We start from the raw sequence: 16,235 nt of genomic DNA, 5'->3' as shown, positions 1-16,235 counted from the left end.
ACCCTAGAAGATTGACACTATCTTATTTGTCAAAGGAGCAATTATAATAGAAACAGTACATTGTTAAGTTTCCCTGCAGACTCTTTCAACAATGACTAAGCTTGATTCAGAGAGAAGACACCTTTAGTCTTCCTGGGTGGTATTCCCCTCTTCTGACATCAGATGTCTAAAATATTGGTATCTAGTTTGAAGGGGTCACCTCAGTTCCCTCTATAATCAATAAAGATACTTCTGGAGAATGATTCATGTAATCTGAAAACAGCTGCGTAAAATAGGTGGAGTAAATATTTCTCCAGAGGAGCCCACCTGTATCGCCATTGACCACTGAAAGCCTCGACAACTACCTACACACTGACTTCTAAATGGCTAAAAGCAGATGAGCCATTAGGTAAGGATAAAGCCATGTTACCCTTTCTAACATGGCAGTAATCTGGCATAGTGATGTTATCAGCACCTCTTACAATAGTTTGCCTTACTTTAATAAATTCAGCAAATTCTGGTGTTTCATTGCGTGCTTCTACCATTGATCCTCTGGATCACGGCTTTTGCTTCCTTGCCCAGACTTCCACAAAACCACTGCTAGTTCTTCCTTCTTTTCCACCTATCAGGTCTGGTAAACCAGGCACGGTGCCCACGTTACTAAGTCAAAACGATCTTATCAAATGAACTCTGCAAGACAGCATGTCAATTGGAAAGCAGTTGCTTTATCTCTAATTAGAAATGTGTGGGTTAAAACCAATTTTGATAAACTGGATGTTTTGAAATAAGTGGACAAGAACTGACTAAAACATTCTCAGACCCATTAGTAGATATCTTCAATAACTCCTAGAGGAGATGTATGGTTTCAGGAGCCTGGAGAAGGGCAAATATACTGTCCACCAACTAAAAAAAAAAAAAAGGGGAGAGAAGAAAAAAAAACAGGATATGGGAATTAACACTAGTCTTTTAAGGTTAACCTCAGAAAAGTAGGAATCAAATAATCAAAGCATACTTAAGTACCTAGAAAATAACAGGGAGATTTGTGGAAGATGTTATGCGTTTCATAAGGCCTACATGCTCACTCGATAGCTTTGAATTAACACCTCTACGTGATTTTCTTTTTCCTCTAACTTCTGTTTACCTTTCGTTTACAGATTGGTGGTAACTCCTCCGTAAAGGCCTGGAAAGCACACAGGACATAACATAACTCTCAGAAAGAAAGACCTTCAGCAACAAAGTCAATGTGAGCACATTTTATTTGCTCCTGGGTGACAGTGACACGTTGATGTACCATGACTTCCTTGATACAGAGCACAATGTTTCTCATTTTCACCAACGTTTCGTATTTTATTAGAACTCTGCTCCATCTGCGTGTGTTAAACCCAGCCTCAGGTGCACAGTGACTGCATAACACCACTGGCTGCCATTTCGTGGGGGGGGGGGGGTACAAGGAATTTTTTACTGCAGAGAAAGGCCTAAAATATTCCACTATAAAAATATAAAAGTAGAAAATAAATTTTAAATGTCCACTTATATATTTATCTGTTGAAATCTCTTAAAGCAATGTCACGATTTCTGGTATCTAAAACATGCGTTCTTCAAAATAACCTACGACCTCGGCACCTCGCTGCGGCCCGTCCCAGGTGCCAGCCTCACACCTCATTAAGATGGCGGCCACGAGCGGTCAAGCCTACAACTCCCAGCAAACAGCGCGCTAGGTCGTCATCTGATTGGTTGTATGGACCTGCGGGGAGCCAATAAACATTAGGGCCCCTCCGCCCTCCTTGGAGGGTGTGGTTTGCTCTGTCAGCAGTGCATGATGGGAGTTGTAGGCGCTGTGCCGTCGCGGCGGCGAAGGGTGGCGGTTGCTGGCGGTGGCGGTGGCGCCTGCGCAGTGGTGGCGGCGCCCGGCGGAGCCGGCGCGTGGCAGGAAGCGGAAGGGGGCGGCCGGGCTCGGTCCTGACGTGTCTTTCCGAGGCAGCCGCCGCCGCTGCCGCCGCTCGCTCTTTGCTCCCGTCCGGCGGCCGCCATGGGCAGTGAGTACCGGGGCGCCTCGGCCAGGCGGCGGGACTGGGGCTTCCGCGGGGTGCCTGACGGCCAAGGGGCCGCGGCTCGGCCACCGGCTCCCTTTTCACAAACGCCTGGGAATGGGCCCTCCTCCCGGGCGGCGGGGAGCCCCTCTGAGGGGCCGCCGCCCTGCCCTCGCCCGCCGGCCCCCAGCCTGGGCCCACGGCCCTGGGGGCTGCCCGCCGCCGGCGGCACTCCCTCCCTGGCCAGCCCTGCGTGGGTTTCCCTTCCTCTGGTTTGGAGGCTCCCTCTGGATTTTTTTTTTTTTTTTTTTTTTTCTGGAGGCGGGGAGAGACGGGCTGTCACCTTGGTCGTAAGACTTTAAGCCAAAAAAATCAATGTCATAATAGTCATATAGCAAATTATAAGCAGTGATCTACAGTCTAGAAGAAATCCAAGTAAATAGAAGTCTTCAGATTCTGCTGTCTCGAGGAAGAGCTGCTTGAAAAGTGTTTTAGTCAATCTGTATCTTATTGTAGATGTAGGAGAGAAGCGTGATTTGGTTTAACGTTAAAACCACAATCCAGTGTAACTTTTCAGGCAACTAATGGTTTGAAATTAAGTAAATATTTTTTATGGGCTGGTCTTAAAGCGTTGCCAAATTGACACTGAAGTTGTTGCCTTCCACAAAGAAGTGTAAAGCCACCAGTAGTTTCAGTTCTCCTGCAGTGTTGTACATGTTATAGTTCAAATCAGTCCAAAATATGTGTGCAGTATTAAATTGGTCTTAAGTTTAGCATTAATTCTGTTCAAAATCAGATCTCTGTGCTTCTAGAATTTGTGACATTGCAGATATCCCCTTCTTTTCTATGCTTTTCTAAGACTGAGACTTCTCAGACCTAAGGATCTGTCCTTTTGCCTTGAACGAGGTCTTTGCATCAGATCTGCTGTAAAGTAACTTGGACTGTTGCTTATGAATAGCATTTAGGAATTCTTAAGCTGTATGGTTCCAGAGCTGACTTTAACTTAAAACTATCTTGGGTTTAGTATTTCTGAAATATCAGACTAGGGAAGAAGCTATTATGAAATACAAGTTCAAGGGCATTGATAAACTTGTGCAAAACAAAGGCAAGGGTTTTTTTTTTTGTGCTGTCAACCTACTTAGTACAAGAAGAGAAATTTTATTTTTTTTTGTTTCCATTCTTTATTGTACTTATACAGAGGTTCAGCTAGTAAGGTGTATTTAGAACAGATAAGAATTTAATTAAAAAAAAAAACACAAACAAACACAACAAACCTATGTCCTTTACTGGGACTTCTAATGTATAAAGTAGGTGTCCAGTTTTACTTGAGCATTTCTCAGTGTTCTTTGTATCTTTGTGTTCACTTTGTCTTTTAACTAATTTCCTTACAGTAAAATTTCTTGAAGTAATCAAGCCCTTCTGTGTTATCTTGCCTGAAATCCAAAAGCCAGAACGGAAGGTAAGTTAATAAAATTTTCTTCATAAGTCCATATTTGTCTGATGTAAAATGTTTACAGCTTCGTTTGCATTTGTGGGATTTTGTTGTTGTTTTGGTTTTTTTTTTCTTGTTGGAAGAATGGCAGTTTTAGGCACAATTGGTTTTAATGGAATGCTTGTCTGCTGCATCTTGTACTCTGCATATGGTTGTCCAAGAATATATTTGCTGATAAATGCAATTGTGCAGATGTGGTTATGCCATAGCAGTGAGTGGTGAGATGCTGAAAGGAGTACTTATTAGAGTATAAACTAGAGTAGTTTAAATAGCAACTTGAAAATCTTTGCTGCTTAAGTTCTAATCTAAGATTATTTTCTAAGATAAGCTTCTCTGTAGTTTTATTTTTTTCTTGCCATAAGCTCTTTTTTTGTGTGTGTGAAAATGCAAGACTCATTTCTGCGGAAGTACTAGAATTGCCTACCATTGGTGTAAGCTTGTTTATTTGGATTAAAGTTTCAGTAAATCTTTGTCATTTTCCTTGACCTTACACAGTATCAAAAGGATGAAGAGTGAGTTATTTTCTTTAGGATGTCTTGTGCTTTGTCCCTTCACAAGAAAATCAAGTGTGCTTTAGCTACTCCAGAAGTTTGCCTGATTGACTAGATCTTCTTATGTTGACTGCTTTATTATCTTTGTTGAGTTTGCTTTTTGTTGGTTTTTTTTCACCCTTTAGATTCAGTTTAAGGAAAAGGTACTATGGACAGCTATCACACTCTTCATCTTCTTAGTATGCTGCCAGGTATGTTTCTTTCCTGTGTTTTTAAGGAAGAGCTGAAATAGTTAAAGGATGTTATGAAGTCTCTGATTTAACCTTGTTTTCCTGTTTTGGTTGGAAATGCAGATTCCCTTGTTTGGTATCATGTCATCAGACTCAGCAGATCCTTTCTACTGGATGAGAGTGATTTTGGCATCAAATAGAGGTATGGCCAGTATTCAGGAGGGAATTTTTTAACTTGGACCAAAATGTTTTTGGACTTGTTCTTACATTGCACTCTATTTGAATGAAGATAACTAACACAGAAAGGAAGAAGGCATTCTGTATATTATCTAAAGTCATAAACCAATGTAGCATTGGGAAGGGCACAACTTTGTGGACAAAATGCATCTATGTTTGACTGTGTGCTATCTATTATGTACAAAAATTAAGGAGCATTTTGGAGGAAAAAGGGTTAGCAGGAAGACAGTTCCTAATTACCTGCATCACTGCTGTTGCAGTCTTCTGTATATCATTCAAGCTTTTTGATTGGTGTTTCCAGTACATATGTTGCCGCTTTCTGGGTGATGTCTTTGAGTCTGTCTCGCAGAACATTAAAATTCATGATAGTTTGTCTGAACTTTAGTTTCTTTTAGAGGCTTTCTAATGCAGGTGCTAATTAAGAATCGTGATAGTTTCCTGAATTCACTTCATCGTTATATATCATTTGGGCTATCTCTCAGTTTATATCATAATGAGATGTGCATGTATGCATGGAACATGGTGCATTCCTGAAAAAAAGTTTGGATTTTCCTGTTTAAAATTACGAATAATAAAGTGGCTGGTTGTCAGAGGCAGAAAGCAAATTCCTGCCTTGTTTTATGCAAAGTAAATCTGTTCCTGACAGCAGAAGTATTTTTCAGCGAACATAGTTTTTAAGGTACCGAGAAGTACTGCATTACTTATCAGACCGACCTTTAACAAGCTTCTGTTATCAGTGAAACATTTTATATTTATGGAGATTTGGAGTTTTATACCTTCTCCATCATGATACAAAGGGTAGAAAAAAAAAAAAACCTTTGAACTTCAAAGGTTTGAATAGCATTTAGGAATTCTTGCTGTGGTACACTCCATTATTTCCTTTCATTGTTCTTCCTGTGTCTGGCAGGTACGTTGATGGAGCTGGGTATTTCACCCATTGTCACTTCTGGGCTCATTATGCAGCTCTTGGCAGGTGCCAAGATAATTGAAGTTGGTGACACCCCAAAGGACAGAGCTCTCTTCAATGGAGCACAAAAATGTGAGTAACAACTGATACTAAAGGGTGGTGGTTTAGAGTATTTAACTTATCATATGATTAATATTGGGGTCAGATATATGCATTTCTGTCACATTTTATGTTCGTGTTGTGCTACAGATTTCTGTGTTTCATTAGTCTTCTACTAACTTCTCTCTGGCTTGTTAGCTGTTAAGCTTCAGAAAGATTTGAAAAGGAGCAGTACCTGTGCAGTTGGCATCGCTGCTGTAATCTCGCTGGAAAAACTAAGCAATATATAGAGTGTGGGGACACAACCATTGAACTGTGGTCAGTGTTAACCTAAAAAAGTTAATATTGATTAAGATATTTGTTGTATTTACCTTGCAGTTTCAAGCATGATTCTTTCTCAGCAGTAAGATATCTGTGCTCAGTTGATAAATGCGTTTTATAAAAATTTGAGTATTCTTTAGCTATTTGATGCTGTACCATGCTACTTAGTGGTCTGTTTACTGGAAAAAAAAATCATAAACTGCTAAGGTAATATCTTAACTCCCTTGGAGTTTTCAATATCTAAAGCAATCTTAGGTAACCAAACCCACTTGCTTCAAAGTGTATTTGTTCCTGAAGTGTCTGTATGTATTTGTGTTTTCAGTGCCAGATTTCAGACAACAAACGTAACTTGCCCTTGAATGTAAGCATCCTGTGACTTATGTATTCCTTCCCAACTTTCTCTACGAAGAAGCAATTTATATTTCTTTAATTGCCCTCTGGCATAAATCTCCAGAACAAATGAATATTTTTTTTTCTTTTTATTCTACAGTGTTTGGAATGATCATTACCATCGGACAGTCTATTGTCTATGTAATGACTGGAATGTATGGAGACCCATCTGAGATGGGTGCTGGTATCTGCTTACTTATCACAATTCAGGTAATTTCTAGTCCTCTCTACGTACTCTCCCTCTGAAAGGATCAAAAAATCAACCTTATAAACTGCCTGCCCCACATGCAGAGAAAGAAGATCGAAGTGTGCTTGCTTCCTCATCTATATAGTCTTTCCTTACATTGTAAACCAAATTTTTGTTTTGTTTTTTAACAAAAATTAAAGGGATGAGACTAATGCTGTTGGGGTTTTTTTTTTTTTTTTTTTTTTTTTTTTTTTTTACTGTAGCTTTTTGTTGCTGGATTGATAGTTCTTCTCTTGGATGAGCTCCTGCAGAAAGGATATGGTCTCGGTTCTGGAATCTCTCTCTTCATTGCTACCAATATCTGTGAGACTATTGTGTGGAAAGCGTTCAGCCCCACCACGGTGAACACAGGACGAGGTAATATCACATATTCCATTTTCTTCACTTGCATTAGGACTGTATTTTTGCTTCAAATGAATAAAAAAAAAAACAACTAGCTTCTCCCCACTGTTCTTTTAAAATTCCAACTCATTACATTCTTATATGGAATAGTGCAAAGATCATTTAAAATACAAAAATGTCAGTTGTGGAAAGGTCTTAAATGGCATTTTTTTTTTTTTCAATATATCAGCTTAAATGGCAGATGCTGTTACTAGCATCTTTGCTATGTAGTTGCCATGTGGTGAATCTTGTTAATACAGGAAGCACTCCTATGCAAGGTGCAAGTATAAAGACAGTTGGTTTTAATTTTGTAGTGTCTCGCAAGATATTTCCTGAACTCTGATTTCTTACAGTGCCTCCATTAAAACTCAGTAATGGTAGACTGCTGTTGTATTCTGGTTGCTGCCCAGCTTACTGTTTCTTTCTGCTCCTAGCATGTCTTGCTCTTTGCCCCAAAGACCTTATTCTCCAAACTTGACAGGAGATGATCTTGTTTGGTGCTGTATAATAGAAAACACAAGTGAGGTTATCCCCCTTGCTGTAACAAAAACAATAACTGGTGCCTCTCATACTAGAAAGTGTGCTGCCTCCTTCATTTAGGTTTCTTTGGTTTGTTGGTTTGGTTTTTTTTTTGGTGGTGGGGAGGAGGAATGAGGGAAAGAACTTGGTGAATGTCAATGTTTCTAGAGACCATTAAAGTTATCCCATTTGATTGTTGGGTTATGATTTAGTTTCTAGGCCACTATAGAGGGATCTTGGAAATAGCTGATACAAAGGATAACAGTAGTGAAATTCTGAGAGTGTCTTTGATATGCAAAAAACTTAGAGAAATCCCATTCTGAATCCTGTAGTTCAGAAGTATGCCTAATGAGACAAAGCACTGAAGCTTGGAGATGAACACAGCACACCTCACTTGTTTTTCCTTTCCTTTCCAAGGCATGGAATTCGAGGGAGCCATCATCGCTCTGTTCCATCTTCTGGCTACTCGGACAGACAAAGTCAGAGCTCTTCGTGAGGCCTTTTACCGTCAGAACCTCCCCAACCTTATGAATCTGATTGCCACCATTTTTGTCTTTGCTATTGTAATTTATTTCCAGGTCAGTTGGAATAAAGAGGGCTATAAAACTGCTTGTATGGAATAGATCTGTAATCTGCTTTGTTTTACAGGAAATTATATTTTCATTTTCTGGTGCCTTCAGAAGACTAATTTTTTTGCACCTGCAATGTCTGGATGTTCATTTAATATGAGCTTCTGTTAGTCAGTTTCTACACTTACTGTAGCCACTCAAAAAACTTGAGAACTACTTCAGTGTCTGGAAAAAAAAACAGATGAATGTGTACATGTAATATTGCCTGACCCAAAAGCTATTGCTTTTTTTCTGGAAAATATCTTGAAGTCTTTAAGCCTGTTTGTCTCTTACTACTTGTCACTGCAAATTGTTGAAGAATATTGAAAGTTTTGAATAGTTTTAATGTTTCTTTTCCTGGATGCTATGTTTAGTCTTCTTGAAACTTCAGTTTTCTTCCGATGTGTACATCTTTCATACATTCTTATGTGTGTGAGTTTAGACAATCCCACAGGCTTCCAGGCCCTTCACGGAAGTGTTCACGTGGATAGCCCCCTGGTTAGAGCATGTGTGCTTGCACAAAATGATTGCAGGGTTTTTTTCTGTTGCTGTCAAGACCTTGCACTTGCAATTTATGACCTATGGTAGGGGTTCCTGTCAAAATATAATGGGGGACTTTCTTTTGAAAATTTTTCAGGGGTTCAGAGTGGATCTTCCTATCAAATCTGCTCGCTACCGTGGCCAGTACAACACCTACCCCATCAAGCTGTTCTATACTTCCAACATTCCCATTATTCTTCAGTCTGCCCTGGTGTCAAACTTGTACGTCATCTCCCAGATGCTTTCTGCTCGCTTCAGTGGCAACTTACTGGTCAGCCTGCTGGGCACTTGGTCTGTGAGTATTCCTTCTAAGCTTTCATACAGCTGTGTAAGAACGCTGTTAAAATGCGTAGCTGAAGAGATGATCTCTCTAAACATTAAGGCACACTTCTACAGGTGGCTGTGTACACTGAAACTCCTAGATTGGTAACTTAAATGAATGACAGAGTATGAGACTTGCTGTGATGAGTGTAGATTTTAAGTCTCCATTTACTTTGGGCTGTTCTTCAGTGTCCTAGGTATTTTTTCCGTTCCTTATTGTATTCCATTCCACACTAGAAACTGCTCTTGATAATAAAGTTGCATCTTTGTGTGCTGTGTAGCCGTAATGATACATGAATATGACATAAACCCAGGCTTAGCTTAATGGCTAAGAAATAGTGAGAAAGTTGGTGACTGCTTGCTTCCTTTTTCTAGGACACATCATCTGGAGGCCCTGCTCGTGCTTATCCAGTTGGTGGACTTTGTTATTATCTGTCACCTCCAGAGTCCTTTTCTTCAGTGTTGGAAGACCCTGTCCATGCAGTTGTTTATATTGTATTTATGTTGGGCTCCTGTGCTTTCTTCTCTAAGACATGGATTGAAGTCTCTGGCTCCTCTGCCAAAGATGTAAGTTTAAACTGATAAATGATGTAATCTTATATTATGAAAACACATGGGCTGTTGTAAGAATAAAACCGACTTTCTTCTGCAGTAGATATTATGGTGGTAAATTTGTTGGAGATATTTGTTTGTATAAACAGTGCGTTTGATTCTGAATCAGAAAGAGCTTTTAAAAGTAATAATTTTTGTCTTTTTTTTTTTTTTTTTAAGTGGGGAGAATGAAGGCAGAATGGGGGTAGTTTTTGCCCTATTTTCTTTGCTGCTTTTTTTCAAAAAACAACAAAAAAACCACACACACACCCATAATTGCTTTTAATGGCATTAGGAAGCTTTGGGCATTGCTGTGTAACATCTGATCAGTGTGAGGGGAGGCAAGGTAGTGTGACAGGTAGAAACTCTTTCAGTGCCAAGCGCCAGATGCACCATCTGCAAGGCAGTTGCTGCTTCAGAATTTACAGGTAAAACTTGAAAACCCAACTTGAATAATCTCTCTGGCATAGAGAATTCTTAATTTCTTTTTGGGGAAGATTAACTAGAGGTTGTGGTTTTTAACTTGAGAGCACTGATAACAGAGATTCCAGTGCAGTGCATTAATGTACCTGAGCCTAGCTTCTCAAAATTTCCATTTGCTGCAGGATGCTTGATATTCAGCAGCTATATCATTCTGAAATTGGAATTGGAAAACAAGATGGAAAATAGTTGTCATCGTGGTATCTTTGTATTGTGTGGTTTTGGGTAGGAAATAAAGTTTGGCAGCCATATGGAATGGTTTAATCCATTCTTTAACAAATATGTAATAGCTGCACAGTTACTGTAACAGCGTGAGCACTCTTGTTTTGGACTTGTATCTAGCTCCTTGTTGTCAGGCATGCAGGGAGGCGCTTGCAGCCATGTATAGCCAGATTTTTGTTTCAGTATAAACCAACATACAGCTTTTAACACTTTAATATACTTTCCTGTTACTGAAGAAAATTATTTTAAGTTCATGTCAACAAGGTCAAAAATAAAAATTGCTAAATCGTTACTTAAATGTTCACATTATAATGGAAAACTGGTGGCTTAATAATCTGAAGTGTATTTTCTCAGTATGTTAGATTTAGTGATGGGCAGCTTTGGAAATTCCCCTGCTAGTGTTTCAGTTCCCCTCAGTTGTTAGTAAAATGTTTGCAGGGCTCTATTGTAACCCTGTACAGTTGGAGAAAAACAGTTTAACAATAATGTTCTAAGCAGGGATTCTTTCTAAGTCATATTGTTTCTAATATGGCCCCACAAATAAATGGTTAGCTCAACTGAGTGTGGAAAACTGAAATGTAGGAGTGGACGCTGCATAGGGTGGTTTTGCTAACATCTACTAAACCATAATCGAAGGGTAGGTGGCAAAACAGGAATTGAATTCTGTGTCTGAGAGCCTGCCAATTTCCAGATTTTCCTTTTCTCAATAGAACTAGAATTGTCCAAAAAGCTTTGCATAATTGACAGTGTGGAAAAGTGCCTGTGACTGCAATCTATCTGAAGTTAAAATACTGGATATTTTAAACTCAGATGAGTAATAGAAAAAACACACACACTACCCCCCCCCCCCCCCCCAAAAAAAAAAAAAACAAACCGAAAAAAAACCAAAACACCCCCCCAAAACTGCCACCATTTACGGAAATATCTTGCTTCTGTTTTTCCATAGTACTAAGTTCCGTGGCCTTTGCAAGTGATCCTAAACTTACTTGTTCCATTCCTTGATTCAATACAGGTTGCCAAACAATTGAAAGAACAACAAATGGTAATGCGAGGCCACAGAGAAACTTCAATGGTACATGAACTAAACAGGTGAGCTACACCTTTCACAAACTATTTATGTAAAGTGTTCTAGGGAAACACATTGCAGATTTTGCTTTGACTTCCACTTTCTAGGTCCTAGAACACAGATACTCTTTCAACTCCAGTGTGACATGCATGAGACGTAGAATTTGTCTCTCATTAATGGCTGGACTTGCACAGTACAGCATATTCGTTCTTTACAATTAGAGAATGTGCTTTAAATTCTGGAACTTGTTACATATACTTCTTGTAGGATAGTTAATAGTGAGCATTTGAGTGTACTTCTCTACTTGAAATGGATGCACAGGTATTTTTTACTGTAATTTTTAATGTGTTATGTCTTGGGAACTGTTTTCATGCAGACCTTACTTAAGACACTTAGTTACCTAAATCTCCTAGCTGCAGAGGTAGGCAAGGGTTGATCTCTCTAGGTTTTCTAATTACAGGGTAGGACCTATGGCACCCTTCATGTTACAGAAATGTTATCGTAACTTTAAATTTCACCGGTCTGCAAATGACTTGAGCCTAGTCTTGCTTAATTGAATGGTAGACTGTAATACCTTCTCTTCTTAGCTTAGCATTTCTTTTCCCTCCTGTCAGGTTGAGCTTTTTCTTTCTTTACCTAGTGTACTGATGCTATTGCAGATTCATTGTCTTGGATTGCTAGACCCATGAGAGAAGAGAGCGTTCTGCTGTTGATTTTTTTTCCATTCATGTAGTTTCTTTCTGTTCTTTTTAACCAGCTGGTTAGATTATCTCTAAAGTCTTCTTCCGATTCTTAGTGGGATTGGTTTTCTAGAAAAAAAGCTGCCTCTGATTTAGATATTTCCCACAAATCCCATATACCACTAGTCCTAGTATTTTTGTGATACCCTGAGCAAACTAATGGTACATTTTCTATCTCATTTTGTGTTTTACAGGTACATCCCTACAGCTGCTGCATTTGGTGGTCTCTGTATTGGTGCCCTCTCTGTTTTGGCAGACTTCCTTGGGGCAATTGGGTCTGGAACTGGAATTTTGCTCGCTGTCACTATCATTTATCAGTACTTTGAAATTTTTGTGAAGGAACAGAGTGAAGTTGGCAGTATGGGAGCTCTTCTTTTCTAAACCTAGCTTCTCATGGACCCAGGGAAGAGAGGAGGAACATTCTCAAAATATAGCGAGTCAGGTGAAAAGAAGCAATGTAAACTTGATAATGTCATTCTATAGGAACACATATTTTAATAATGTTTCCAAAGTGCATTCCCTTATGTTCAAACTTTTCTAGCATACTGTTTGCATTTTATAAATTGATGAGGAAAAGTGCAAAAAAAATTTTTAAAAAATAAAATTGTTTTTTAATTATATGTTAGGAGAATTAGTCTTCTGAATTGGATTTAGTTCAGTGACTGAATTTTTTTGGAGCCCCTTTCAAAATTAGTATACCTGAAACCTTTACAGGTTTTCATAAATAATTGTGGGGAGGGTTGAATGTTTGAAAGGGATGATTTTTTTTTTTCCATTTAATGTGTTTTTGTAGCTCCTTTTGCAGTAGTGGTGAGAAAAATATCTCCCTCTAATGCTCAAGTTCCATAATTATGGTTGTAAGCACAAACGTTTAATATGTTCAGTTTTTTGTTTTGGTTTTTTTTTTCAGTATGGCAGATTTGGAAGGCAGTTATTTCTTTTTACTAAATGATATTTCTAATTCCAAATGTCTTGTCTTGTCATTACTACACTAGACCTTGTCAGACATTGAATATTGGCTTGAGACTGTTGTCAAGTTCCTGTATGAGATAGGAATGTGCTCTTGCCCACCACCTCTCCTCCATAAGCAGAAAACTCAGGTCAATCTAGATTCTGCCGGAGTCTGTGCCTAAGACTTGCAACTTTGAAACTTGGTCATACTGGCAGCTTTGTAAAAACCTTCTAATTAGTTTTCATTGCCATTAGCGGTAGTACTTCTAGTTCTGATGCTAGCTGAAAGAAATAGATGTTATGGCTACTTAGAAGCAGATCTGCTTGTGCTCTTTGCTAAAGCTAAGTTTCTCTCATTGATAATAATTCTGGTCCTGTAGCAGTCAGGATGTTATCTGACTACTCATATCTAGTGCATTTTGAGTCCCGTTACCACAAAGGAAGTGTGCAAAGTATGTATGTTACTTGTCTGTTTCTATAGATCTGGATACGAGACCCTTATCAGGTAACTCTTGTAGTTGCTCATGTTAGGAGGCTTTTCCATCCTATAATCTCATTGACTAGAATGGTGCATAGAAAAGTACTTTTTCAGAAGGCATTGAAACTCCTCCTTTTTTGAGGATCGTGCCTTCAGATTGGAGAGGTTACAGTAAAAGGCTTTAGTGGACCAGAATAACACTTCATTTTCCATTTTTGTTAAGATTGTCAGTACTAATCAGGTGCCTAGGACCAAATGCAAATATTTGTGTACGAGTCTTGTAAGTACACTTTTTCTCAGTCAGTATTGGACAATGTGGAAACCAGAGGTAGGAGTTATAATGTTGGAATGTTTCTCTACACTGCATCAACATGCGTTCTGTGCATTTTTGCATGTTGGGCTGACAGTATATGAGTACTGTTTCTGTTCGGAGTGATGGAACTGTTACATACCCAAGGAGCACAGATGACGTCCAGAAGCCCTTGTTAATGCACTGAGCTCAAATACCAAATGGGTGAGAAATCTGCACGATTGGAATGATAAACTTACCAATAAAAGTGAAACTCCTGGAGTGAGGACAACAACTGGAAAAGGAACAAAAGTATTGGGATAAAGTATCCATGAAATGCTTGGTATTAACCATTTACTATTACTTCACACAACGTTCAATAGTTTTTCTCTTTCATAAAGTACTAGTATGCCACAATTTTTATCTGAAATATGGGACAGTTTAAAAATTCCTTTAAAAGGAGAGGGAAGGAGTGTGGTGTGGTTGTTCTGCTTTGGGGATTTTTTTTTTTTTTGTTGTTGTTTTCCCAGGAAGCCCAGTACAAATTTTGTTTTGATATAAAAAGGACTCCACTTCTGGGCACACAGTTCTGGCTGGGCTGGAGCTGCGCTTGTGTTTTTGGTCATATCATCTGTTTGAACTGGTTGCAGTTTAGACCATTAGCTCTTCAGTGTCTAAGCAGCACTTGTCCTGTGCATCTATATTTTTGTTGTCTAGTGCTGGAGTCTTCGTCTCTTATCAAGCAGCTATGTCCTCGAAGCAGGACCTGCTGATCATACAGTGGATGTTCACAAAAAAGAAATAATGTCTAAACAATCTGCTTTATAATGAAATAAAATACGTCTTTGGAGCTAATGCTTGGCTTTCGGTGCGTTGATTACTGTTACAAGTCTAACACTTGTAGAATAATGTTACCTGCCTAAGAGACAGCGAAAGTGATCCCTCTCAAAACAGCTGTTCGGAGTGTCAGTGTAAAATAAAGACAAATTGTGTTTGCTCCAATGTTGTCTCTCAGCAACAGGTTGCCAAAATAATAGAACCTTAGCCATTCCTCTGGGTTTTCCTGTTCCAAAACAGTTGCAATTCAAAAGGTGCTGCACAAGTAAATAGTGAGAGAGTGAGGTAATGATGTATGAAATACAGCGCCAAACTTTTTGTAGCATGATGGTAGTAACGGTATTAATTTAAACAACAAAACTCAGAAGCTGATGATATTCCCAATATTGTTTTGCCCTCTGAATTTTTAAATTTCATGTGGAGTGAGGAAAACTTGGCTTCCTCCTGAACAGAAATAGATTAATACTTAAAAGCAAATTTATTTAAAATACTGTTACTAGGTGTGAGAAGTTTGACCAAGATTTTGGTCATGTATGTAGCTGTTTTAAAGAGCAGCTTGATTTCTCCCTTGCTGTTTCATTTCTCCCCAGGAAACTTGCGTTAATAATAACTGTGGTGGCTGGGGCAATATTATGTTATCACACATATGATCACAGAAGTAATTGAAGTCACTGTAGATGTGATTAATTATCTGCAAGACAGCTAGGTGAAATACCACCACCAAGGCAAAGTTTGAGATCCTCTTTCTGCTGGCAGTATTTTAAGTGCAAAATTCTTCGCATGGCATTTTCTTCTATGCTGTAGGTTTCATGTGAAAGCTTGTGCCATAACACTTGTGCTGAGTGTTTGTTTTCGTCCTCATCACCATTATTCAGGAAACCTTAAAAATAATCTAGTTTACTTATTCCCAGAGCCTATTCCGTGTAATTTTCAGATGGCAAACAAAGGGACTTTTTTTCCTAATTTGTTAAACATTTTTTGTTGTTGGTTTCTTAATTAAAAAAATAATAATAATTTCGGCTGCAACTATAAAAGTTGTTGCTTTTATTCTGTGAGATGTTTCACGGCTGTGCTCCCTTGATTACTTCTGGGGATAACCCTGTCCCTGGACTGTAAACAGACTGTGATTTGTGCAATAGATTTCTCAGCCAGTTTTCAGTAAAGGAAGAAGCTGAGTGGTGCAGTAACTGCTTTTCCTAATTGTTCTCTCCTGCAGTAAGGAATAATAAGCTTTAAGTGGCCTTCAATTCTGTTGCAGCTTTGACGCGTTTCCGCTCAGATTCTGGTAAGCTGTTGTGTGCTTACTGATGCGTGACACGGCTGACAGGTCCCCAATCCGCCCTTGCTCCTGGAACACCGAAACTGCTCCCTGATCTGTCTCTGTCTGCCGGACCAGCGTTCAAGTCTTTCCCAGAGCGAGTGCACGTCTTTCCAAATACGTGATGGCTGCAGGGTGTTATCACCAGTAAAGAAGAGTGCTTTCAGAAAAAGTGTGCAGGAGAGGGAGACCAGTGACATTTCTGAAACTGTTTTACTTGGTATGCGGCTTGGACGGCCTACTGTCTCCCTTTCTCTTGCAGCTCCCTCTGCCAGCTTTCTGACATGAAGCCCCAGCCTTTACCGGCTTCCTGCCTAAAAAGGTCACAGTTTGAACCGCGGCCAGCCGTGAGCGGCACTGCTGGCACCCTCCCAGCTGTACAGGGAGATGTGCAGGTGTTCAAACAATGCCTGCTTGTTAGGGGGGTCTGGGTCTGCGAAACACGGCCTCTCCAGCTTCGCCAAACCTCCC

At 39.4% G+C, this 16,235-nt stretch overlaps 1 protein-coding gene across 1 annotated transcript; it reads left to right on the top strand.

The window, feature by feature from the left end:
• Positions 1-1,884: 1,884 nt before the first annotated feature.
• SEC61A1 (SEC61 translocon subunit alpha 1) lies at positions 1,885-14,464 on the top strand. Its single transcript, XM_086755618.1, has 12 exons — positions 1,885-2,015; positions 3,401-3,468; positions 4,178-4,243; positions 4,346-4,424; positions 5,367-5,498; positions 6,277-6,386; positions 6,627-6,780; positions 7,741-7,901; positions 8,569-8,766; positions 9,168-9,359; positions 11,098-11,174; positions 12,086-14,464. Exons 1-12 carry the CDS (start codon positions 2,009-2,011, stop codon positions 12,270-12,272), a joined length of 1,431 nt encoding a protein of 476 aa, XP_086611744.1. The 5' UTR covers positions 1,885-2,008; the 3' UTR covers positions 12,273-14,464.
• Positions 14,465-16,235: the final 1,771 nt, after the last annotated feature.

Source organism: Chlamydotis macqueenii, chromosome 10 (genome assembly GCF_036417535.1).
Source record: "Chlamydotis macqueenii isolate bChlMac1 chromosome 10, bChlMac1.mat, whole genome shotgun sequence".
NCBI classification, from domain to species: Eukaryota; Metazoa; Chordata; class Aves; order Otidiformes; family Otididae; genus Chlamydotis; species Chlamydotis macqueenii.
This window is presented reverse-complemented; position numbering and strand designations above follow the sequence as displayed.

Bases quoted from the DNA above. Each gene is read 5' to 3' on its own strand.
- SEC61A1 (XM_086755618.1), top strand. The intron at 6,781-7,740 runs GTAATATCACAT...TTCCTTTCCAAG, and splicing joins CACGGTGAACACAGGACGAG to GCATGGAATTCGAGGGAGCC. The intron at 8,767-9,167 runs GTGAGTATTCCT...TCCTTTTTCTAG, and splicing joins GCCTGCTGGGCACTTGGTCT to GACACATCATCTGGAGGCCC.